At 43.0% G+C, this 24,320-nt stretch overlaps 1 protein-coding gene across 1 annotated transcript in view; it reads left to right on the top strand.

Annotated features, from left to right (window-relative positions):
* b3galt2 (UDP-Gal:betaGlcNAc beta 1,3-galactosyltransferase, polypeptide 2) overlaps positions 1–23,804 on the top strand; it is a 33,114-nt gene extending 9,310 nt beyond the window's left edge. Inside the window, exons 2-3 of the mRNA XM_079580972.1 lie at positions 20,422–21,522; positions 23,063–23,804. Of these exons, the coding sequence (XP_079437098.1) occupies positions 20,684–21,522; positions 23,063–23,519 (1,296 nt within the window). The 5' untranslated portion in view covers positions 20,422–20,683 and the 3' untranslated portion in view covers positions 23,520–23,804. The remainder of the gene's footprint in view (positions 1–20,421; positions 21,523–23,062) is intronic.
* Positions 23,805–24,320: the final 516 nt, after the last annotated feature.

Below are 24,320 nucleotides of genomic sequence, written 5' to 3'. Positions count from 1 at the left end.
ATACATAGCCAAAATATGCAAAGCTGACTATCGTCCCAAAGAGAACAATCGCAGTCCTGTCTTCACAACAAGTAACCACTATAACTCCCTTGCGCTTTCAACATCTCCCTCCTCTCCTGACATCACATCCCATGCCGAATCCAGTACAAAATACTGCTTAATGGGCTGGCTCCTTTTTATTTGTCATGTTCCTGTCAAAGTCATGAGGTCCTCCTCTCCGTCGCCCCTTAACATTCCCAGGTCTAATTTGAAGAGTAGACGAGCCTTCTCTATTCTTGGAAAGTAAAAGCACATAGTTGTGTTGTTTGAATGAGAACAATGGAAGATTTTGGTATAATAAATGATAAATGATGATTTAGTTTATTTGTTTATTTGAGCACTATACATTCTGCTCAAAAGGAGTGGGCTGAAGCAAGAAGCTTATGAACGCCAACCCTCAAAACAAGTACATTTCACAATGGTACAAAAGGAACAAAACATCAACAAGGAAACAAAAGGAAACAACAGCAAAAACATGGATGAAAAGCAGTATCTGATCATATTAGAATGACCAATTAAGATGGCATGTACATAAAGTAAGGTTACATGACTAAAACTCATGTACTGTATGCATGAGTTTTATATAAAAGGTTTGTTTAGTCTCATGTTCTTGAATCAGTTTTTATATATATATATTTTTTACAATAAAACAATCCTTAAAAAAAAAAACTCTTCCTCACCCTCCGCGGGCGGTCTCTTTTTCCTCCTGCTCGGGTCCTCTACCAGAGGCCTGGGAGCTTGAGGGTTCTGCACAGTATCTTTGCAGTTCCTAGAACTGCACTTTTCTGGTCCGAGTTGTCTGATGTATTTCCTGGGATCTGCTGGAGCCACTCCTCCAGTTTGGGGGTCACTGCCCCGAGTGCCCCAACGACCACGGGCACCACTGATGCCTTCACCCTCCAGGTTTTCTCCAGCTCTTCTCTGAGCCCCTGGTATTTCTCTAGTTTCTCGTGTTCCTTTTTCCTGATGTTGAAGTCGCTTGGTATTGCTGGTATTGCTGTCCACCACCACCACAATGTCCGGTTGGTTCGCCATTACCATTTTGTCCGTCTGTATCTGGAAGTCTCACAGGATCTTGGCTCGGTCATTCTCGACCACCTTTGGAGGTGTTTCCCACTTTGACCTTGGGGTTTCCAGCCCATACTCTGCACAGATGTTCCTGTACACTATACCAGCCACTTGGTTTTGGCGCTCCATGTAAGCTTTCCCTGCCAGCATCTTGCACCCTGCAGTTATGTAAAGCTGGATTGTCTCATTGGCCTCTTTGCACAGTCTACACCTGGGGTCTTGTCTGGTGTGGTAGATCTGGGCCTCTATTGCTCTGGTGCTCAAGGCCTGCTCCTGTGCAGCCATGATGAGCCTCTGTGCTGTCCTTCAGTCCGGCTCTGTCTAGCCATTGGTAGGATTCCTTGATATCCGCCACTTCAGTTATGTTTCGGTGGTACATCCCGTGTAGGGGCTTGTCCGTCAGCACCTCATCTTCTGTTCCCCATTGTCTGAGACATTCACTGAGCACGTCATCTGTCGGAGCCTTGTTCTTGATGTACTTATGGATCTTGGATGTGTCATCCTGGATAGTGGCTCTCACACTCACTAATCCTCGGCCTCCTTCCTTACAGCTAGCGTACAGTAAGTAACTAAGTATATATATATATATATGTGTATATATATATATATCTGTGTATATATATATATCTGTGCTCGCGCCATTCAACATTTGTTCATGTAAAAACGTCCAAAATTTAGCAGATACAAAAAGATTTCATTGGATTTGCAAATGTTCCATCAAACATAGGCGTGCGGGAAAACCTTTGGTATCTAAAAGTGGATTGAGCATGACGAGAAATGTTTTAGCATAAATCTGCATGCAGTTTTGGCCAAAAAATAATTAGAATGTGATTCAGACCATCATTTTTGTGTTTTTGACGAACTTACGCCGTAAAAAATGTTGAGCAATGTCATTATGTAAGTTTGGCCCCATTCATTGTAGTGCAGACTTAATATTATTACATGTGGCTTTGCTCTGCCCGATCCCGTCAGCTTTCAGGCTAAGCAGGAAGGGCCTGGTCGCTACTTGGATGGGAGACCATTTGGAAACACCAGGACACCTGGCGAATGTACAGAGTGACTGAGTGGTTGGTGGTGGTCGGAGGGGTCGACGGCGCAGACTGGTTGCCTCGTTTCCATCAGTCTACCCCATGGCAGCTGTGGCTATAACAGTAGCTTACCGCCACCAAGTCTGGAGTGAAGGAATAATGCAATGTAAAGCGTCTTTGAGTGTCCAGAAAAGTGCTATTTAAAACCAATGCATTAATATTTATTATTATTATTATTATTATTACGCCCCCCCCTTTAAAAGTACACAGTCTAAGAATAGACTAAAAATACAACAAAGCATGGTTATCAAGAGCAGCTGAATAAAAGCGTTTTCAGCCTGGATTTGAACTTTGCCAGAGCCGGGTTCACCTCTCCTGGCAACTGTGGTGTTTTGCATCGGCGGAAATCAGGTTTAATCAAGGAAATGCACTAATTCCTTTCACAAAGTACCCAGCAACATTCACTCCGACTCTCATCACTTGTTTCCCAGGGACATGTTCTGATTCAGAGGACGCTTCAAGCCAGTTTCATGTTTAATGGAGAAACCTCAACCTAATAACGATATGACAAATGATATGTTTTTATCCCTTTTAGTCAATCCTGAGGGACTTCCACGTCATTTTATTTCCTGAGGACGATGTGTCACGATGTGAAAACTCCATTTGTTCAGGTCAAAGGAGGCTTTTGTTTTTCCACAGTGACCGCAGTGTGTTTTGATGCATCAGAGCCAGATATTACTCATAGATTTGTCTTAAAGAGGCCTGACTGCTCGCGAGGGGACGGGCGTGAAGAGCAAATCCATACACAAGGTTTTTATCTCCACGCCACATGCAGATGAGGGGAAAGAAATGTCCAAACCTGATCATTTTTAGGAAGTGATTGGATTCACAAACCTGCCACATTCATCTTACGTCTGACATGGAGCATATAAAGATTCTTTGTTTTAGTCATTATACAACACTGTACAACAAAATGTGTCCTCCGCATTTGACCCATCTTTCGACGCCACTGTTGTCTCGTGGACGTCATGTGACTTTAGTTCTTGTGCTGAGAGAGAAATCATGAACTTTGTGACAGTTTTTGTTTCCTGCGGATATCAACCATAAACCAAGTCCAAAATTGTACATTTTGACGGTTACCATAGTTACCACAATAGGATCCTCAGCTGCGCTAACTCCATTTTAAACTACAGACTGTTAACAGTGTTGCTACGTCAACTCATGTGAACTCAACCTATTCTGGTCCTGAGTGCTCACTCTTAGTGTCACCAGGGGGCGCCCGAGATAGATGGATAGTACTATAGATGTTCAGTGCATCAAGGATTGCCATCAAGTCTTCTCAAAATGGCTGTCTTCTTTCTAAGCAAACAGAGCCTGATTTACTAGGGTCTAAATTGCAAGTAAATCTTAAAATTAGCACATGCCATTAAATAGTGTGATTTGTCATTATAACTGTCCATATACTTCCTTAAAAAAGTGTCCACCTGGATGTGTCAGATTCTACTATTTCCGCGGTCACCCCATCCCATGCCCCGACCGCCGCAGAAAATACTGTATTTCGTTATTTTGATTATTAAGAAACATTCCATGGTCCTCTCGGGTCCGAGGGCCTCCGTCACCACTCCTCCCCGGCAAAAACACAGATCAGCTCCTTCTGCAGATCAAGCTCATAGACTGTAAATATAATGGTCTCCTCCTCACTCCTCCCCGTTTACCACAATGACCACGCTCAAGGGGGAAATTATGTTTACAGACTCCTCCTCCCCAGCTCTGACGAGGCATGTTCCTGAAAAGGGCATCAGGGCGGGATCTTCACTGTAGACTCGGCTCTTGTGTGGCGTTTAGTTCGCGCAGCTCCAATGCCAACAGTCCGACCCTCATTAGTGCGAACATTTTTTCTTACGAAAACCAGCCTGGTCTCTTTAATTGTAACTAACCCAGCGTTACCACAGGAGGAATATTTAGCTCCAGATAGTTCAAAAATAAAAACATTGGGACCAGGCTCGAAAATTGTTTTTAACGTGTCTTAAGTCCAATGCTTTCCAATGGGGGACTAGCGGCCATATGGAGGCACTACAGCAATGGCGGACCCTAGTGTCATCAAAAGGCAGAGCAGCCAGCAGCCATTGATCAAGCTCCACAGTTCAGATCACGCCAGACAGGAAAGCGACACCAACAACTTTTGGGATTTCAAAATAAATACCCTCCGCACAGACTTATTTGAAAGAAAATGTCGCTTTTCTATGCAATAAACCTGGATATTTTCACTCTGTAGTTTATTATCACAAAAACAATGTCACGAACTGATAAAGCTTCTATTGCTCTCACTCACATAACGTTTCTGTCCCTCTCTCTCTCATGCAGCAGAGGAAATAAAACAAACTTGTGAAAGTTAAAGAGAAGTGGGTCTAGCTTCAAAGCGGTCTCCTCTGTGACCGGGGTTTACAGCTCGCCTGCCCGTAAATGTGCCTTTAAGACTGGAATCATGACAGAAACAACATTCATTTGAACATACGTAGTGTTTCCATGCCGTTTCAGATGGAAATATTGAAAAGAATGTTGAGAATCAGTTGAGAATCACTGGTTCAAAATGACTTTCAAGGCCCTAAGTGAAAATCCACCTGGGCCCCTGTGACGTTCTGGCTTTAGGACCTGGTTTCTTCCTGTTTAACGCTGACGCTGCACTCGGCCCCGTCACTGTATCGGCGGATCATGCAGCCCCCGATTCGTGTGCGGCGGATTCGACATTTAGAGACTGGTCGGGTCGCGAGTGAGTGGGAGGGCGGGTCTCTCCAGTGTTTTTCTCATCATTTATAGAGCTTCGAGACGAGCCGGTAATTATAGCGCGCTTTAAAAGAGACTCTCATTCGCCTCATATGCAAATGGGAGCGCAGCCAAAAGATATCACAAATTATACAAATGCTAATAGAAAAATAAGAGCGCTCCAGATTTCAATTACAGATTTTAAGAGGTATTTTTAGTCCTACGAGACTGCTATTTTCCACCGCTTTGATTCCCTCCATCGAGCTCAAACATGCACTTAGAGCTAATCCTAAACCAAGCTAAACCTGACTGAGGCTATCCACTTCTAGAATCTGTATATTTATTACCATTCGAATTAAGATCAAGTGAAATTTGTCCTTATGGTTCAGCGCTGCATAAAGCATGGCATGGTATGTGTCTAGTATTGCTGCAGAGATAGGCGACTTTTTGAGCAATTGGGTGCTTGGAAACAACTGCAATTGCTGGAAAAAAATGTAGGTACTTGTAGCTATCAAAAAAAAAAAAAGGTTTTGATGGCTGTTTGGTTAGGGACAGCATTAAAGTTTTATAAAAATAAAATTTGAATAAATGAGCTTCTATGTTATGGTTCCAGGCGACGTGATAGGCAGGTACACGCCGTATAACCTACTGCATGCCCACTACAAACTGAGCAAAGATACATATCAGTGTCAAACTTCAGATCATGTACCAATGTCTTACTCAGGGTTTATTCCAGCAGAAGAATGTCAAATGTAATGCTTTGTAATGCAGTGTTAATTCCCAAACACTATATTTGAATTTCACAAATGGAGGGGAAAATGGCGCAGATTTAATTTCTAAAGATTAAAAAAAAACATTCCATTAAACAGAAAAGAGAATTAGCTGAAAAAAGTGGTAAATTTCAGCCAGAGCTGCAGCTGAATATGTTCTATGTGTAAAGTCATTGCTCAACAACATTGTGAATTTTCCAAGAATTTTAGATTTAATGCCAGTTTGAATCCAATGTAATGTTTTTTTTAATGACATTTAAAGCCATGATTTTGGCACAGTTAATTATGACTTTGAATGCTTTTAAATGCCCCACGGAAGCCCTGTCACTATTTGAAATATTATTGTAACAACAAATTGTGTAGTTTTCTGAAGTCCACATGGCTAATTTGCATGAACTCAGACACTCTTTCTGCTAATGCAGCCTTTTGTTAATGAATACACTTTAGCTCTTTCCCCTCCTTCTCTCACTCACCACACGAGGTGCAGAGCCAATGGGCGAGGAACGCGCTTCTCTATGGTCCTCATGGTGGGGAGTTGACATTAGTGTCGTACTACCCCCTGGTGGCCAGGGGCAACTCCAAACACTTGGTAGACAGGATTCTAATGGGACGTCAGACCTCTCAAGAACGGCTTAAAACCCTGGCACAAAAGAGTGTTGTTGTTTCTAAAAATTGCTATGACCCTCCTCCTGGAACCGCCACCTTAACAGTGTGGAGGGTTTGAGCGTCCGAATGATTCTGGGAGCTCTGTTGTCGGGGGCTTCATGCCCCTGGTAGGGTCTCCCATGGCAAACAGGTCTTAGGTGACAGGTCAGACTAGGGCTGTCACGGTATGAAAATTTTACCTCACGGTTATTGTGACCAAAATTATCACGGTTTTCGGTTTTATCGCGGTATTTTTTTAAAATGTGTGTTAATATGTTCAGAAAGCATTGATAGTCCTACACAAACTGAAATAGTTTCAAAAAAGTTTAACAGTGCTTATTACATTTTTAAAAAAAAAGTACAGACAAAGACTTCATCAAAGTAAAGGAACTCTAACGATGTGTTGTTGATCGTTTTGAGGGTTCTACATGTACTATTTATAGCGTCAGAAACGAAGATAAACCGTCTATATCAGGAACATTGTTGTTGTCCTTCCAGTGAGCTTTCGCTTTGCAGATTTGGGAAAATACCATCATTATTAAATTCCTAATACTGCGGCGAGAGTGAATCTATTGAATTCTGCCACCGGGAGCCCCGTAACGCATTGTGCCATCGTGCGGAGATATCCGCGACATGTTTATGTACTGGCGGTGGCGCTGCAGCCGCACTATGAGGCGACTCGTTACATTCTCCTTCAACCCAAAGTCTCACATCAGCATTTCAGCTAAAACGCTAACTTACTTGCTATAACATACAATTATGCCATTTCCCCGTGGCTTCAGCCGTAGGAGCCTCCAGCTCCAGGCTGAGTGAGCCCCGCTGCCCCACGCTCGCCCTCTCGCTCCCTCACTTCACCTGAGCAGCCGCCCGCATCCGCCGGCTGACTGTAGCTCGTCTACTCGCTAACCCATGGATCTATTATATTAAACTAACCCCGCTCTAACAGACGAACCACTGAGGGCGATGAACCGCACGAGACATCGCGCTGACGCTGAGGTGAAAGTTATACGGCTTTATATTACGACAAGTGAACTTTTACTGCTTTTACTTCGTAGCTAGCGGGAGCGGCTAATGCATCTGCACAACAAAGCTACGCCGACACAGCGCGCAACTGTGCAGGAGACTGAGCACCAAACTGATCTAAGTTTTGTGATGCCTGTAGCTTTATATTTGACAATAGCCGCGGAAACTGCAGCAGATGAGACGGTGGCTGGTGAGGCTCACCGTGCCTACACCGCGGGTGCGGTTATTCACCGAGATAATAATAAAAACAAGACGGTAATTTTCACCGTCAAAATTTTTACCGGGGTTTACCGCTACACCGGTTACCGTGACATCCCTAGGTCAGACAAAGAGGCCCGTCTAATCCTGAGGCCGTCCTTCGGTGGACCCACCTCCTGCAGGAGGAGCCATAAGGGGCTGGTGCAATGTGATTTGGGCAGCTCCAACGGCTGCCCCCACGACCCGGCAACGGACAAGTGGAAGAAGATGGATGGATAAATGGAAAATCACTATGACCCATGTGACAATGCTTGGATAGGTGAAATCTTTTTAACCCCGCTGTTTTTTCTTAATCAACCCCAAACATTGGAAGCCTTTTCAGTGGCTGGCTCTGTGGAGGCTCCGCCTGCCCTTTTGCCCTTTTAAGGAACAGGCTTCATAGGAGACAGAGCAGCCATGTAAGTTTCACAGAGGACTTAAACCATTACAATCAATGAGGCTGACTGGAACACCTACTATCTATAATTATTAAACCTATGCGGAGAGCTGATCTGCTCAGTGTTTTTTTTTATTTTTATTTCATTAATTATTTTTTGCTCTTCACCAAAAACGTGGTATGGAGCACAAACTTAAACAAAAGTAATATAACATACTTCACTGATGCAGTGAGAAGAACCCCCTTTAACAAGGCGCTAAGATTAGCGAGGCTCTTTGGGCTTTTAGGCGGAAACAGGAGCACCAAGCATGAATGGATAATTACAATTAACTACAATAATTAATTAATTTTTTCTATTTCCTTCCAGCTCTTTGTAACTACCAATGACCTTAGGAATCCTTATGTTATTTGTTCTAAAGTTGCAGATGCATAGTTTTGCTTGATTTCAGCATAAAATCACAGCATGTCAGATCTCACTTTGCCCCTTTTGAACAGTCAGGTTGACACTGCTGAACGACTGCTCCGTGCTGAGGCTCAGCCACGTGAAGCGAATCCACCGTGACAGTGCACCCTCTGCTGGATAAAGATTATTAGGAAGGTTGATGTTGATCTACTTAATGCACGTTGAGGAGTCAGTAATTGTGTAATTTCAATTTTTTTCATAAAACAAATAAAAAAAAGAATTATTTCGAACAAATTTCAAAAGTAGATGCTTCAGTTGATTGATAAAGATAACATAACTTTGAACAGCATACAAACTGCTTGATTTGTTCCTGAACGACCCTGACCTAACCCTAACCCTAACCTAACTGTAACAACATCAATGCGACAGTGGCACACGTGGTTGAGCCTCACGATCAGAAGGTCAGGGGTTCGAATCCCACCTTCTGAAGGTGCACAGGTCGTTGTGTCCTTTAGTAAGACACTTCACCCTCATTCCTCCAGAGTCTGCGTACACTGGTGTATGAATGAGAGTGTGAATGGGTGACTGGTTTCTTACTGTAAAGCGCTTTGGGCCTAATGTGGAAGGTGGAAAGGTGGAAAAGTGCTATATAAGTTAAGACCATGTATCATTACCAACTGTCAAACATAAACTATTACCAAATAATACTGTAGTGGATCTGCCTCGACTCCGAGCTTGCAGCTTTCTATGATTGGAGCTGAGAGGGGGAATCAAGGGACTCCGCCGCCTGAAAGAAAACTGATTCACTACATGAAAAATATATTGCTATATAGTGACCCCAAAAATGCTAATTGAAGGCTACACAGGTATAAAAAAAAAAGGGTATCGATACCCAGTCCTAGTCCTGACCATGGATCTATGGTCCTGACCCTGGGACCATCAGGAGACCGCTCCCTCAGGTTCTCAGAGCCTGAGACTTGTGCACAAGCAGGAATGTTTCAAGTGGACTCTCTGAGCGACAGGAAGTCGGTGCTGGGAGACTTCAGCAGACGACGGTGCTTGACAATAGTGTCTCCTAACAACAGTATCGCTCCACTGAAGCTCTTGTGGTGAGGCTGCGTGTGTCCCATCTCCATCACGTCTCTCTCTGAGCTCACTGTTCATTTAACGACCGCACAAATGTCTCCGCCGCCCGATCCGTTCTGAGCAAAGTGAGTTAACCTTTAAAAAGCAGCCCCCTCCCTCTTTCTCTCTGTGATTGCCATTGTTGGAGCGAGCGCGGCGGCTGAAAAGGTTAGCGCTGGACGTCACCATGGACGGCCGCACATAACCCAAGAAACCCAGATCGGATGTAAAAAAACGCAAATGCACATTTATATAATGCTAAGCCACACACACATAATTGAAAGCTGCAAAGCCGTCTGAAATATTGTGCAGTCCCCTTTTCTAAATATCACGCATCTCTTAAAAACAAATAAAGCTCAAAGGGCAGAAGACGTCGAAGTGAATTAGCGCCAGGGAAACACAAGATGGATGCCACACACGACCCGCGGCTTTGTTAATGCTCAGAGAAGCTCTCGGCGAGTTTGTTTACAAGCCACGGATTTAGCTAATGCATTTCTGCGGTCTTTTTCCAACCCTCCTCACAGATGAATATGGAAATGAAAGTGAAAACAAGTGGTCAGTGGCGAGATTATTAGCCAGTTTTCTCCCTTAACCACAGGGGCGGATCTACCACAGTAATGTCATTCATGGAATGTCTCACATCTGCTCCAGACTCACTACATTTTTAACAGGACAAAGAATTGCCAGGTGCCTGTGGCTGCCAAGATCTATTTATTTTTTTGACAAAGGTTTCAATTTTACCTGAGTTAGAAACCCCCTGCTTATATTAGGATGATGCTACAATTTTTATGTCATTTTGTGAGGGTCAAGGAAAAATTGCCCCGTGATCAAGCAAAACTTGCGTCCCCCCCTATAAACATGTGTTGCCACCTCAGAAAATATCCCTGACCCTACTTACTCCCTGTGACTTTTTTTCGAGATCCGCCCCTGCTAAATCCGTTAGCTGCCGTCCACCGCCTGTAAGTTGTGTTTTACTCACGCAGGTCTGACACCTTTCTTTTCTGATTTCCAGAAACTACAAGGTCTTAGCTTTCAAATGAACACTGGAAAAAGTGCAACAAAAAAGCATTGTAAACTGGACCAAAAAAAAATAAATGGGAAAAAAAGGAATACAAAAGCGACAAAAAAAAACACACGAAAAAGTGATTTAAAAAAAAGCGATGAACACTCAACAAAAACAATAAAAGCATCAATAACATGACAAAAAGCCCCCAAAAATATGACGAAAATGCGCCCTTAAAAGCAACAAAAAGCCACAAAAAAGTGGAGGAAAACGTTGGGATGGGTATTGTTAAGAATTTATCGACACTTATCGATCGATTAAAAGGCAAAAAATATATATTGCCTATATATAGAGAGGCTACTGTCTATATAGGCAATCTAGACCTATATTTCTTCTTTTATTACTCTACATTTGGACATAATTTGTTTACAATTTGCGCAAAAATGTAATATATTGGAGGTAAAATACAAATAAAGACCAAAATATAAAAAAACACTTCAGAAATGATTTAGTAAATGAAGCATTAAGTCTCGTGTTTTATTAATCACAAGCTGTTGGTTATATTAAAATACTGAACTCCAGCCACAGCCTGTTTTCTGCCACTCTCAGCTCGTCTTTAGTTTGGGTGTTTGTAGAAAAGAAGAAAAGTGCGTGTGACTCTTCTGTCGGATCAACACGAAGTTTTGATGTTTCGTTTCTAAAGCTTTTTGCAGTGGGTTAGCAGCTCAGGGGCCGAGATTAAATTTACTTCGTCACTTTAGTGCGATGCATACTGTCAGAGTTTTGCACCGCGGTACATGGTGGCACAGTTCAGTATATTGTTACCCCCCGACCAGAAGCTCTTCTTTGTATTGGCCACAACCTAAAACACTGTGCTCTTCAAACCCTGGTGCAGAAATGGCAAAGATGATTTCTTTCAGACTTCAGAAACAACCCTCAGGTCTATTTATTCCTGTTAATTCCTGTGAAAAATTTCCAACGTTGCAAATTCTCTGACTTTTGCAAACCTAAATGGAGTAATATTTGACTAGTATCTGTACTTTTACTGAAGGAATCATATGGAGTACAACCTCTGTTTACATGTTGATGTCAGCCTTCCTTCAGTAGGTGGGAAGTAGGTCATTTGTGAGCGGCGGAGGTTATAGAGTGCTTGTATATGATGTACATGTGAGAGTGTTGGACAGCGCTGAGTGGAAGCACATTTACGACACATGCTCCTCCTCTGGGGCCCAATCCCCGAGGGCCACAGATGCTCTCGCTCACCGCTCATTTCATCTGCTCCACTTCTCCCCTGTCTCTGTCTCTTACTTCACTAAAGGGGACGCACTGGAGGAGTTCCGCCCAAGTTCGGGGAGGCGTGTCATATAAAAGTTTCATGTAATTAATCCTCGATCGTATGTGTGTTTTGTCAGTGTGATTGTGTTATGACTAGCCTGGCCTTATCTGTAAACTCCGGTCAGTTATCATTTCCCTACATGTACGTCTGGGTCTGATCTCTGTGGCTACGTTACACGGTTGAATTTCACCCTGCCATTCAGCGAGCGGGGGAGGCGGGGCTTGTAGGTGACGTCGAGCATTTGCGCCGCATTTGCTGGTTGTAGTTTGGCAATGGCGGCGGATACGAAAGAAATGGAAGCTCCTCCATCCATTCTGGCTCAGCTCCCAAATATCCAGGAATTAAAACTGCAGCCTTGGAAAAGGAATGCTCCCAAGTTTAGAGCGGATCGGATAACATTGGGAGAGGCCAAGTAAGAAATAAAGAAATGACTGAGCACACGCACAAAGACCAGACAGGTACACATCAACTCGTCTAAGCTCAGGTAAAAACATATTGTATTTCAGTATGTAAAAACGGTGGCCTCAGTACTTAGATTTTCATAAACATTTGACCATTAGAATCTGTACTTTTACTCAAGTAATGAGAGTCAAGGACCAATTAGGCGACTCTCCGCTCGTGCCGCTGTTCTCACATTCTCTCTCTCTCTCGTCACGTACTGCAGACTCCACCTTTTCACCCGCACGCGTTCATTCTTGTTTTCCTCACTGCTGACATGAAAGCACAGTGTTGTCTCGTGTCTGTCATGTTTGTTTGGGTCCTTCCCTCATGTTTAGTAACGAGACTCTTTTTCATGCGAGGAGCAGATCTTTTTCAAAGTTAGTGTGTGGCATCTGCAGTTAAATTTCAATCATAACTCAGCATTTGTTCCATTCCTGCCAACTCTCACGATTCTTTACCCGCTCTCCCGCGATGCTCCTGACTTTGCAATAAGTTGTTGTACGTGTCTCCACTGATGGAGCTGCGTCACCGCTCTTTGAGGCTTTAGCACAGAGTGTTTTAAGTGTTATTTTCCATTGATCATTTTGCGTGGGCACGAGTGTGTAATGCAACACAGGGAGAAAATTAGGCATTGCAATTGTTTTTTTAAGAGAGAGAACAACAAATACAAGTTTTTTGTCGCAGTGGTGACACTTCTATCTTTTGTGCAAAAGATAAAAGTGCACAAGCCTCCGTGGTAAAGGTTAAGAATCCATGTCTTTCCTGTTGTCGCTGCTATTTTCTGCTTTTCCATTTGCCGAAAAACTCAAGTGTCTTATTCAACCGGTTTATTTAGCCATGAGTTGCAGCCGGTGTAGCCGCAGACTCTGCCAACTGTAATAATTACAAAAGTTTTAGTTAGTAAGTTATTATTGCTTCGCTTTTATTTTGGCTAATTATCTGCACATACTCGTGTTTTTTCAGACTCACAGCAGGTCATATATTGACGTCTGGAGAGTTAAGTGCCGAAAGTTGGTACCGAAAGAATTTTTCTTTTTTGACACCGCCCCCGACCGGAGCTCTGGTCGGTACCAAGTAGGTCCCGTTTAACGGTATCCATCCCTATGCACAACAAGTCCTCGAGTGGCAAAGGGAAACAGGATCAAGGCCTGGACCAATGGGCGAGGAAAGCTCTTCTCTTTTGTCCTCATGGCGAGGAGCGGACATTGCTGTAATACACCCCCTGGTGGCCAGGGGCCCCTCCAAAAACACTTTGTAAACAGGATTCCAATGGAGGCTTTGCGCCTCGCTAGCACTGCTTAAAAATGGGGGCGGGCTTCCTGCCTTTTTGGCCTTTAAAGGCGAGACACGGCAGGTGAAAGTGTTGATTTTTCACGCAGTGGTCGAAGTGGAGATTTTTTATCTATTTTCCTCCCTTTACATCTTAGTTTTCATGTCAGAGAATAAAAATGACAAAACTCACCCGCATGATGTTTATTCTATTCTATTCTAACCCGGAAGTAGCTGCTGTGCTGCATAGAAAGGCCGTCGTTCCCGCAGGTATTCATTCACAAATATTGACAGATTTTACATCCACGTGTGCTGCAAAGGGTCCCCGTGATGACGCTATCATCCAAATATGGTATTGTTCCTCCTACGAGACGCCTGGTGCGGAAGAGCCGAATAACGGGCCGAGCATGCGCACTCGCTACAAAACTTCAGGGCTGGTTTTCTCTGAATGAGAGAAGCCGCACTCGAGCAGCGGGTGAGCCCTTATAGAAGCTCCCACAGACTCCAAACTTTACAGTCTTGGACTTAATGAATTGTATGAATTCCACATAATTATCACATTCTTTTACCTTCATACAAGCTTCATTCGAGTGAGAGATGATTCATTGTGGAAATATAAAAATCCTTGTGTGTGTGGTCTTCATTCCACTTCTTATCAATCCGCTTTGCGTCACCCACGATCCACACATGAAATCACATTACATTGCGAGTGCTGCCCCCTACAGGCTATAGTCTGCAGCACTCCCCTCTCTTTTCCCTCTCTGCTGGAGCTCGATGACTCCCGTTTCACCGGACTGGCTTTAGCGTTAGCAACACGTCGCGCTAACCTCGCCATTTGCATGTGCGGAGGCCCGAAGGCGTTTAGCTGCTAATGACGCCGGGTTTGCACGCTGAGATCCGCCGCCGCATTATCAAATTAACTCTCAGATACTATGATGTCGGCGGCTAATTTTAGAGACGCCTGCCGTGTTCGATGGAGGGAGAAACTCGGAGCGGGGACGGGTGATTTATTCAGAAAATGAGCTGGAAATATATAATTCTGCACAAATCTAAGACGTCTGGTGTAACGAGGACAGAGCTCTGCTTAGGAAGTCTGTTTAGCTTTTAAATATGCTCATATTCAAGCAATTGAAAAAAAACATGAGGATTGGCACTTCACAAACAGCAGCAGCAATAATAATGGCTGATACTTGTATTGCGCTTTACAAGCCAGAGTTGACAAGCCAGGGTTTAAGTCAAATGTTATGCTTTTTATTGCTTAACATTGTTTCCCAAAGCCTGAATAAGCCCAGGGTGCATTTTAAAACAACAGGGTTAGTTCTGAACCCTCCCAAATCCAACATTCTTGATCATTGTTATGACACTTTTCGTGTTGTGACAGATTTTTTAGCTTTTTTCAAGAAAATCAGCCATTAATCTTTCAACTGCTCTGCAGTTTTGGACCAGTTTGAACAGGTTGTCTTGTCTTTCCCTCATTCAAACCCTCATCAAGCCCCACAGATCCTGTTCCCCCAGGTCTGCTTAAATAGGTTTGGACTTCTATTGGCCCTTACGACCAAAAAACAGCTAGTAGTAGCCTCACCTCAGGGACTGTGCCAAAGTTTTGTAAACACGCTGTGGTTTATTTAAAAAACCCAGCCTTGACTCATCTGTTCTTTCAAATTATCGGCCAATCTCTAAACTTCCTTTCTTGTCGAAGATTATAGAGAAAAGTGTTTTTGTACAATTGCAAGCATTTCTTAAAGTTAATGTTGTCAGGCTGTAGAGCATTGCACAGCACTGAGACTGCACTTTTAAAGGTTTTTAATGACCTGTTTTTAATCAGCCATTTTATTGCTGCTTTTGACACAGTTGACCACACAATTCTTTTAAATCACATGGAATCTGTGTGGGGGTCAGGGGGACTGCTTTAAAATGGTCCAAGTCCTACCTACTTTGTAAGTTAAACATTTGCAGTTTTATTGGTTTTAATATGTAATTATTATTAATATGTGAATTCAAAATAATGTCAAATTGAACTGGTTATGTAACAAGGTCAATGTAAAATGAATGCTTTAAGGACAAAGGGAACGCTTGCAGTTCACATGATGTAGAAGGGTCAGTCCAATACTCTGGGTTTTGTAGCAAAGAGTCCTTTGTGTCTATAACTGCTGCCACGCCTTTTGTTTCGCATATGCTCTGGTAAAGATACTCAAATAGCCATTAGCCGTTTGGTATTGATATATCAATACAGTGGTATCGATCCGCCGATCCCTGGTGTCCACCACCAACCGCCCACTCCTACTTTCTATTGTACTTGCGAGCCTATTGTCAATGAACAATAGGGACCAGTACTATCTGGTAAAAGAGACTCATGAGCTGGTTTATCTTAAGAGCGGAATGACAGCTAAACGTGGATCAAACATCTCCAACAACTGAGCACTTTGGCCCTTGGGAGGTGCACACTTGAGCATAAAGTCACATTTGTCATTTTCAGACAAGAGCTGACCTGTGTTTGGTGTGTTTCCTGTGAATGTCGACTTAATGTAAGGCTACTGTGGTTAGCCCAATGGGCGAGGAGCGCGCTTCTCCATGGTCCTCATGGTGGGGAGCTGACATTGCTGTAATACCACCCCCTTGTGGCCAGGGGCGACTCCAAGAGACACTTGGGAGAATTGATTTTAATGGGACTTCAGATCTCCCTAGCAAAGCCTGGCTCCAAAAAATGCTATGACCCATTTAACCACACTGGTTTTTCTTGATCAGCCAGAAATAGAGGAAGCCTTTTCAGTGCATTGACTCCAGAGCCTGTCAATCAAGCTCTGGAGCTCTGTGAAGGCTCCGCCCACCCCATGAGTGCAGGGCTCCCCTTTCACAGAGGACTCGGGAACTTTTCTATGAATGGGGCTGAATAGGTGTTAATCTTTCTCAAATTATTATATCTATGGGTTAGCCAAACAAAGCTAGCTTGACAACAGTGTTCATTTTGTCGACTTAAATATTTCAACATAATTTTAGTCAAAGTGACATTTTTGCCGACTAAAATTAGACTAAAATGAAAGAAAAAGTTGCGTATGAAACTTAAACTCTGACTAAAATGTTCAGATATTTTGACTAAATAAAAATGAAGTGAAGAACCTAAAATCATCAAACTCCAATGACAGTTTGAAAGAGCCTCATGTCATTTAAATTCACTGCCTAAGAAACAGATCTGTGCTTTGTTGATGGTAGAAGAAGCATGAAGCAGAGGACCTTGATCTAAGTATTATAAATCAGTCGACTAAATTTAAATTGAAGAGACAAAATTCTTCACTAAAACTAAATATGTAAAAATGAACACTTCTAGGCAACAGCTGTTTCCTGTTTTGGGTTGCTTGAGAAGAAAACATTTTTAAAGTAATTAACCCTTGTTTAATTTCAGTAGGTTTTATTGTTAGTAAAATGTGGTACAGACGTGAAATTAATCCAAACAATCTTGGCGAAAAGCACCAAGTAGTTTATAAAATATGTATAGAAAGCATAGCTACATATCTGAGCTTGTTCCTACAAATGCGCACATTTTGTTAGCCGTCGAATCCCGGCCCTGATTTAAATTGAATGTTCTATCCCATACAAATAAATGGTGCAATACCAAAGTATGGCGAGGTATATTATGTCCGTTCATGGCTTTCATATACGTACTTGTGGTTTCTTTATCATTATCATCTTATAAAATGATTCTTAGTGGTCATTGGATGTGTATCCGACCCACAAAAAGCAAAAACCTAACTGATTTTGAGTTAGCATTTAGCTCAGAGGCCAAATTATCCAAAGTAAAATCTGGAAAGGTCTGTAAATTCATTGATGATTTTCGAACACGGCTTCGACCTAAATGGAAACATTTGGATCGTTCATATTTTGCGATGTTTGGTGGCTAATGCCAACAGCTCCAGGAAAATCACATTAAGCAGGCTAATGCTAACGGGCTAAAAAGTCTCAGGACAAGCTGACATACGTTAGGATCAAAGGCCGCTTCCCTTTTTATTTTTTAATTCTATGGTTCTAAATAAGGTCTGCATTACACATAAACATAGCACCACCTGCTGGTCAATTTCATATGGATCTAGAGCATATGTTCCATATGTTCCACCCATACTGTACCAATGGGCCATGGGTTCTTCCTAGTTCTGCTCTTCCTCATTCTTCTCCAAAATGATCTTTATATTATTGCAACTCCACTATACACGGAATAATGGAAGTGATTGTTTAATGTTTAATGTAATTAAATGAGCGAATACACTAATACTACTGTTGTAAAACTCTGAGCTACATTACCACAGGCATTATCTCATTAACTGAGCATGCACATGTACCGGTTACTTGTAAGAGGAATAATACTGCATGAACTACTGCATAAACACAGACAAACACATGCTTTGACTGTTGCGAGGCAGTGAGGGATTGTAATTACCGTTCACAACATGTGTCAGCCATAATTCAGCCCTAATCTCCGTCTTCGTGATTTCACTGCAATCTATTTCTTTTACGCATCACATTTTCAAAACCCCGATGCCAGGCACTCGTCCCGATGCGTCTCTAAACGACTGGGAGGCCTGTCAACTCGATTCAGCTGTCCCCTTTCCAAAAGTTGAAGTCCGCCTTCCAAAACAGACGTCTATTTACCGCGCCTGGCTCCGTCTCTGGGAAGAGGAGAGAATCAGAGGGCTTTTTTTCTCTTTTTCTAATGCGTCCGCGATTGAATTTGTGTCAAAACAAATGAGAAAGATTTAGAAATTGTGCCATATTTCAGAATAAAGTACTGACAACAACTCCTGGCTCACTGCCAGGGAAAAGGGGGGGGCTCGGTGGAACGCAGCCAAGATCCTTTTCGTTCTTATGAAACTAAACGCTGACCAATTACAGTCCGAAAAAGCAACATATTCTCAGTAAAGTGGATCTAAACGGGCCTCATTTAAAATGATTACAAGCAAAATCACAACAAATTAAGGCTTTATTGTCGAGATTAGGGAGCAAAAACGAATCCAAATTGCAATCTGAATGGTCAGTTTTATTCCAGAGCGGATCATTTCTTACTCAAAGTGAAGCCACGCTTAAATATGTCCAAGATCATTTAGATCGGGAAAGATAAAAAATTATCCAGCTTTTATAGTACGGCTGAACCAGATTTAACGCTAAATTTGCCCCGCTAACCCTCTAAATCCAGCGCCGTAGTATATCCCTCTGTTAGATGGTGATTTTGTTTTGTAGAACCTTATACCTACCTCGGTTTCCTGTTTTTTCAAGTTGGCCATCTGCTCAAGTTCAACTCCGAAGACTCCACAGACTCCTGGTCCAATAACATAATTTTCTTCAGATTTTTGTTTGTACTTTTTTTTTAGCCATAACAGCTCTACGCAGAAATGTTCGCTGAATCCTGTGTCAGTGTTTCCCACAACAGTGTCTGCTTAAACTAATACTAAGTAAGTACACTCCCTGAATCTCACTGAACTGCAGCAGTGTTGTAAAGAGGATTCATGATTCAAGATTCATCCTTATCGTTGTGAGCGTCTGATCTGCAGGCATCTATTCCGACAACCCTCCATTTAGGCAACCCTCCAAACCCCGTAATTCCGACAACCCTGCATTGCAACGTCCCCCCAATCCGACACTTTTTGATGCCCCCATTCTAACAATAGTTTTGAGCGTTATGGTTAGGTTGACGGGACACTTCATTTTCTTGTGTGAGTGGATGTGAGTGTATATATAGGTCAGGCCCATGTATTTTTAATAATGATCTTGTGTGTCGGATTGGCAGGACGTTGCACAAAAGGTAAAGTGTCACCACTCCGACAAAGGGGGGAAAAAAATGTCGGGAGGTTTGATGAAAAATAGAAATGGCAATTAGTCCTCATTAATTGTCATTTCTCAATAATTAGGATCAGCCTAATTTAATAAAGGGGTTCACTTACTTATTCACATACTGTTGTGAATGTCTCAGGTTTTTCTGCAAAATATCTTGATAAAAACTTTTTCCACTGATGATAGCACGTTGTCCAGGCCCTGAGGTAACAAAACAGCCCCACACCATGATTCTCCTGCAACACACTTCACAGTGAGGAGAGGGTTTTGATTTTGGTGTGCTGATCCATTTTTCCTCCACACATGACGTTGTGTGTTCCCAAACTATTTAATTTTGGGTTTATCAGTCCACAGTATATTTTGCCTGTAGTGCGTCCAATTGCTCTTTCGCAAACCAAAGTTGGAGAGTTTGGGAGGAACACACAACGTCACCTGTGATAAGTGATTAGTTGTATTAAATATCTGGCTGATCCTTATTTTGCAGCAATAACTGCTTCTCTGTTGTTGCAGATTAGACGCTCACAATGATCATGATGAATTTTGAATGAAGACCATTCCTCTTTACAAAACTGCTGCAGTTTAGCAAGATTTCTGGGGTTCACTTACTTTTTCCACGCTGTATTGTGAATGTGAATACATGTTATGGCCAATAAAAATATGATGAAATGTAAATGTTTGGGTGGTAGTAGTTTAAGCAGACACTGTTTACCCATTCTAATATAGATCAGACCACATTTTATGACCAATTTAGGCAGAAATGTGAGAAAGTCCAAATGTAAGATTAGGGTTTTGGGTGAAGAATGGCCACCAAGTCTCTGTCCGTTTACCTCAGTGCAGATGTAGCTATATGGGATTATCTTCCCGCCACAAGAGAATGTCTGAGGATACTAGTAGTTGCGCTTCGGTCACGGTAATGTTGCTGGATGGAAGACTTTGAATTCCACAAGTTCATTTTGTAGTCCAAAGTCAAGCACCAAAATGACCATCCTCATCTTCATAACAGTCACATAGCAATTTGATTTACCCTCTAAATTCAGTTCTCTTTCTTATTTTTCAGATTTTGGAGTCCAACGTAAAGGATCGATGATAGACATGACCCAACATTTGTGGACCTGAACCTCTCAAAACTTGTAGCACCAACAACTTTTTGGAGACTTCGCCAATTTTGATGCATCCACGAAGGCAACATTACAAAATCTATTGACCCTGGCTGAATACTAATGTTTTTTTCTTCCTAATCTGGTCCAAATTGACGTTTTTGTGAACCACATGTTTGAGCAGACTATACCTGAGCATTTCTCCCATTGCCGATCTCCACGATGCAATGGAGAAGGCGCCATTGCTGTCCCGTTAAGATGACCTGGACAGTCAAACGCTCCCTTTTCCGGACTCACGTAGCCGGCCTGCTATCGCTGGCTTTACTCCTCACATTTTTCTTGTTTTTTAGCCATCAGGATTGGCTACCGGGACGCAACGGGCCGAGGGAGAACCCGTTGGCGTACACGATCAGGGGATTCCGAAGTCCTAAAGTTGACAGTAGTCAGAATAGCTCACTGCGGAGTTTGCTGAAGGAGAATGGCTACGTCGCGGCGGCTAAACCCTCGCTCAATCTCAGCACGCAGCAAGCAGAGTCCGCAAACACTGGCGGGAATTCAGGCCACGTGATGGGACTGGGTGATGCCATGAGCGCCAACAACAGTTTACAAAAAGAGATGGATGTGGGAGGGAAGCTGAGCGCCCAGCCCTACCGCTACATCCTCAACGAACCGCTGAAGTGCAAGGACAGGGCGCCGTTTCTCGTCTTGCTGGTTGTGGCGGAACCGGGACAAATCGATGCCCGAAACGCCATCCGCCAAACCTGGGGGAACGAAAGTGTGGCGATGGGGATCAGTTTCGTGAGACTGTTTCTTCTGGGGACGGGCAAAAGCTCCTTGCAAAGCCGCATTGTGGAGGAGTCTCGAGCCAATCGTGATATTATCCAACAGGACTACCAGGATACCTACTACAACCTCACCATAAAAACTCTCATGGGCATGAACTGGGTGGCGACTTTTTGCCCGCACGTCTCTTACGTCATGAAAACGGACAGCGACATGTTCGTCAATACAGAGTATCTCATCCAGAAGCTGCTCAAACCTGACTTGCCACCCAAGCAGAGGTATTGTTTATTGCTTCCGTAGCTGTAATTTTTAATTTTGGCAACCAGGCTGTCACTGGTGTTATGACACATGAACTTTTTATTTTTGCATATTTGATCTTGTAGTGACCCAGCGGCTGTATGAGTGGTCAACATGAAGCCTTTACTTTCCATCACAGTGGTCTCGCCCCAGGATCAGTTGTTTGGAAGGTTCTCACTGCTGATGGAACCTCTCACCAGAAAACCTACAAAACAGTTGATCCTGGAGCATTGCAGAGGCCACTGTGAACAAAAATAAAGGCCCCATGCTTACTACTCATACAGCTGCTGGGTCACGCCAATGTCATATGCGCAAAAAATATCAAATTCTTTTCACAGAAAAAGTTGCATATTGCACCTTTATATAGAGGTGGTCTCTTGCAAAGTCATTGGTGATCACCCTTCACTCTCCATTGGCTTTTCCGCAATGGAAAAATGTTTTCCACGGGATTTGGAACACTCATCCAAACAAAATTATTTCATGTACAACCATAGTACATTTACAGGCCTGACCAAACAGTGGTTATTATCAAAGCAAACCTGTACGCACTGAATGACTGTGATATGAGCGGTGTAAACGGTGAGTGAGTGATAAAGATAAAGGTTTATCTGATAGATTCCTGAAGTGGAAAGTGTGTTTATGATGTGAGTGTAGTAATGCTTCCATGTATTATTCTGTATGTTATACTTATGTCTGTAGGTACAACATTATCCTGTCCAAGGACTGCGGGTGTAAAATAGCATTTTTGCTATAACCTGTGTGAGGAAGCTGGCCACGAAGGGTCGAAATGGGCAGGCAGACTGACAACAAATATAGCTCTTACCAGACATTTATTTCTCAAACTTCTCAGTGAACATGTCACATACAAAATGGCACCCAGTAACTAGAAGCAGTCAGCTTTTATACCTCCCCTAATGGGAAAGGACCTCCAACCACCACTCACTCACTCACTCACTCACTCACTCACTCACTCACTCACTCACTCACTCACTCACTCACTCACTCACTCACTCACTCACTCACTCACTCACTCACTCACTCCACCTAGGTGTTACCAAGCGGTCTCCCATCCAAGCACGGACCAGGACCATGAAGCTACCGAGATCCCCCAGAAACAGTCGTGAGAAAAGGGCGGTCACATGGGGGTCAATTGATTTAGATTTTGTTGCTGACATTTAGGCAATTTTTTTATGCACAACAAGCCTTGTTTGTCTGTGAAAACAGAATACTTTATATCAGTAATCTACAGCACCTACCTGTCCTCAGGAAACAAAAACTGTTGCAAAGTTCAACGTCTTCTCTCTTAGCACATATGAACTACAGCCAGATTACAGTCTCATAAAGGTGTCTAAAAGTGGAGGCAATATTTGAAATGATGTGCTTGATGTTGGTCAGATGAACTTTCAGCCGTAAGATCAATGTGACAGGTTTGTGAATCAAATCGCTTCCAAATAATGATGAAACATTTGGAGATTTCTTTCCCATTGAACCTTAACATCCTATTTGTTCTACTTTTACCAGGTACTTCACAGGATACCTGATGCGCGGCTACGCCCCGAACCGGAACAAGGACAGCAAATGGTTCATGCCACCGGAGCTGTACCCGAGTGAGCGCTACCCGACTTTCTGCTCGGGCACGGGCTACGTCTTCTCGGGCGACATGGCGGAGCTGATCTACCAGGCGTCGCTCGGAATCCGCCGGCTGCATCTGGAGGACGTGTACGTGGGAATCTGCCTGGCCAAGCTGCGCATCGATCCGCAGCCGCCGCCCAACGAGTTCCTCTTCAACCACTGGCGGGTGTCGTACTCGAGCTGCAAGTACAGCCACCTCATCACCTCGCACCAGTTTCAGCCCAGCGAACTGGTCAAGTACTGGCACCACCTGCAGACCAACAAGCACAACGCCTGCGCCAACACGGGCAAGGAGAAGGGCGGGAGGTACCGGCACAGGAGGTTTCACGGGGAGCGGCCGCCGTGATGGACTTTTTATCAAATCCAGAGTGTAACTACGAGCGCAGGAAAGACATAGGGAAGCATAAAAGCACATTGTTTCTGTACGTGGACAGTGGGTGATTCAAAGTATTTTTTTAATTTGAAGAAAGTATGGTGAGCTGTGTGATATTTATGAAAGGGAAATACTGTAAGTCGGGTCGATTTCCGTGGATTCAAAAGTTGGAAAAATATTGGATGGAACAAAGTGAGAAGCGGCATTGTTTACCTGTGAAACTACACACTTTATGAAGTTCAGACATATACCTGAAGACCTTGGAGAATTTTGAAATGTTTTGGCTTTTGGAATTTGTTTCCATCTTTGAAGAATAATGCCGTATCAGCTAGTTGGCTCATTACCATTTCTTTACCAAGGACATTCTGGTTTTGATATCAATACAATCTTTTTAAAAATAGATAATAACTCAATAGCCTAAAGATTTATTTTTTTTAATAGCGGTGAAATTGGGCACCCCTGTGGAATACCAACACAGACATTAAAGCTTGAAGTAGAACCCAAGGAACATAGCTATTTTGTTTTTATGTAGATGACAGATTAGATTTTTAAATTCCAGTCCAAAACCAAAACAATCTAGTGTAGTGACAATAAATGGGGGTTCCACTGAATCAAAAGTCCATTAATGAAAATAAAATGTGCATACCCTCTACTGTATACGATATCCCTCTCAATAATAAGCTACTTCTGGGTCCAAAAAAAATGCAACATTATCTGAATCAACTTTTGAAATAACAACAGATAAAAGGCCAAAAACTGCTTTACACCTAATTA

Source organism: Gobius niger (assembly GCF_951799975.1).
Source record: "Gobius niger genome assembly, chromosome: 22".
NCBI lineage: Eukaryota > Metazoa > Chordata > Actinopteri > Gobiiformes > Gobiidae > Gobius > Gobius niger.
Note: the sequence above shows the minus strand (reverse complement) of the source record. Positions and strands in the feature narration are given on the sequence as shown.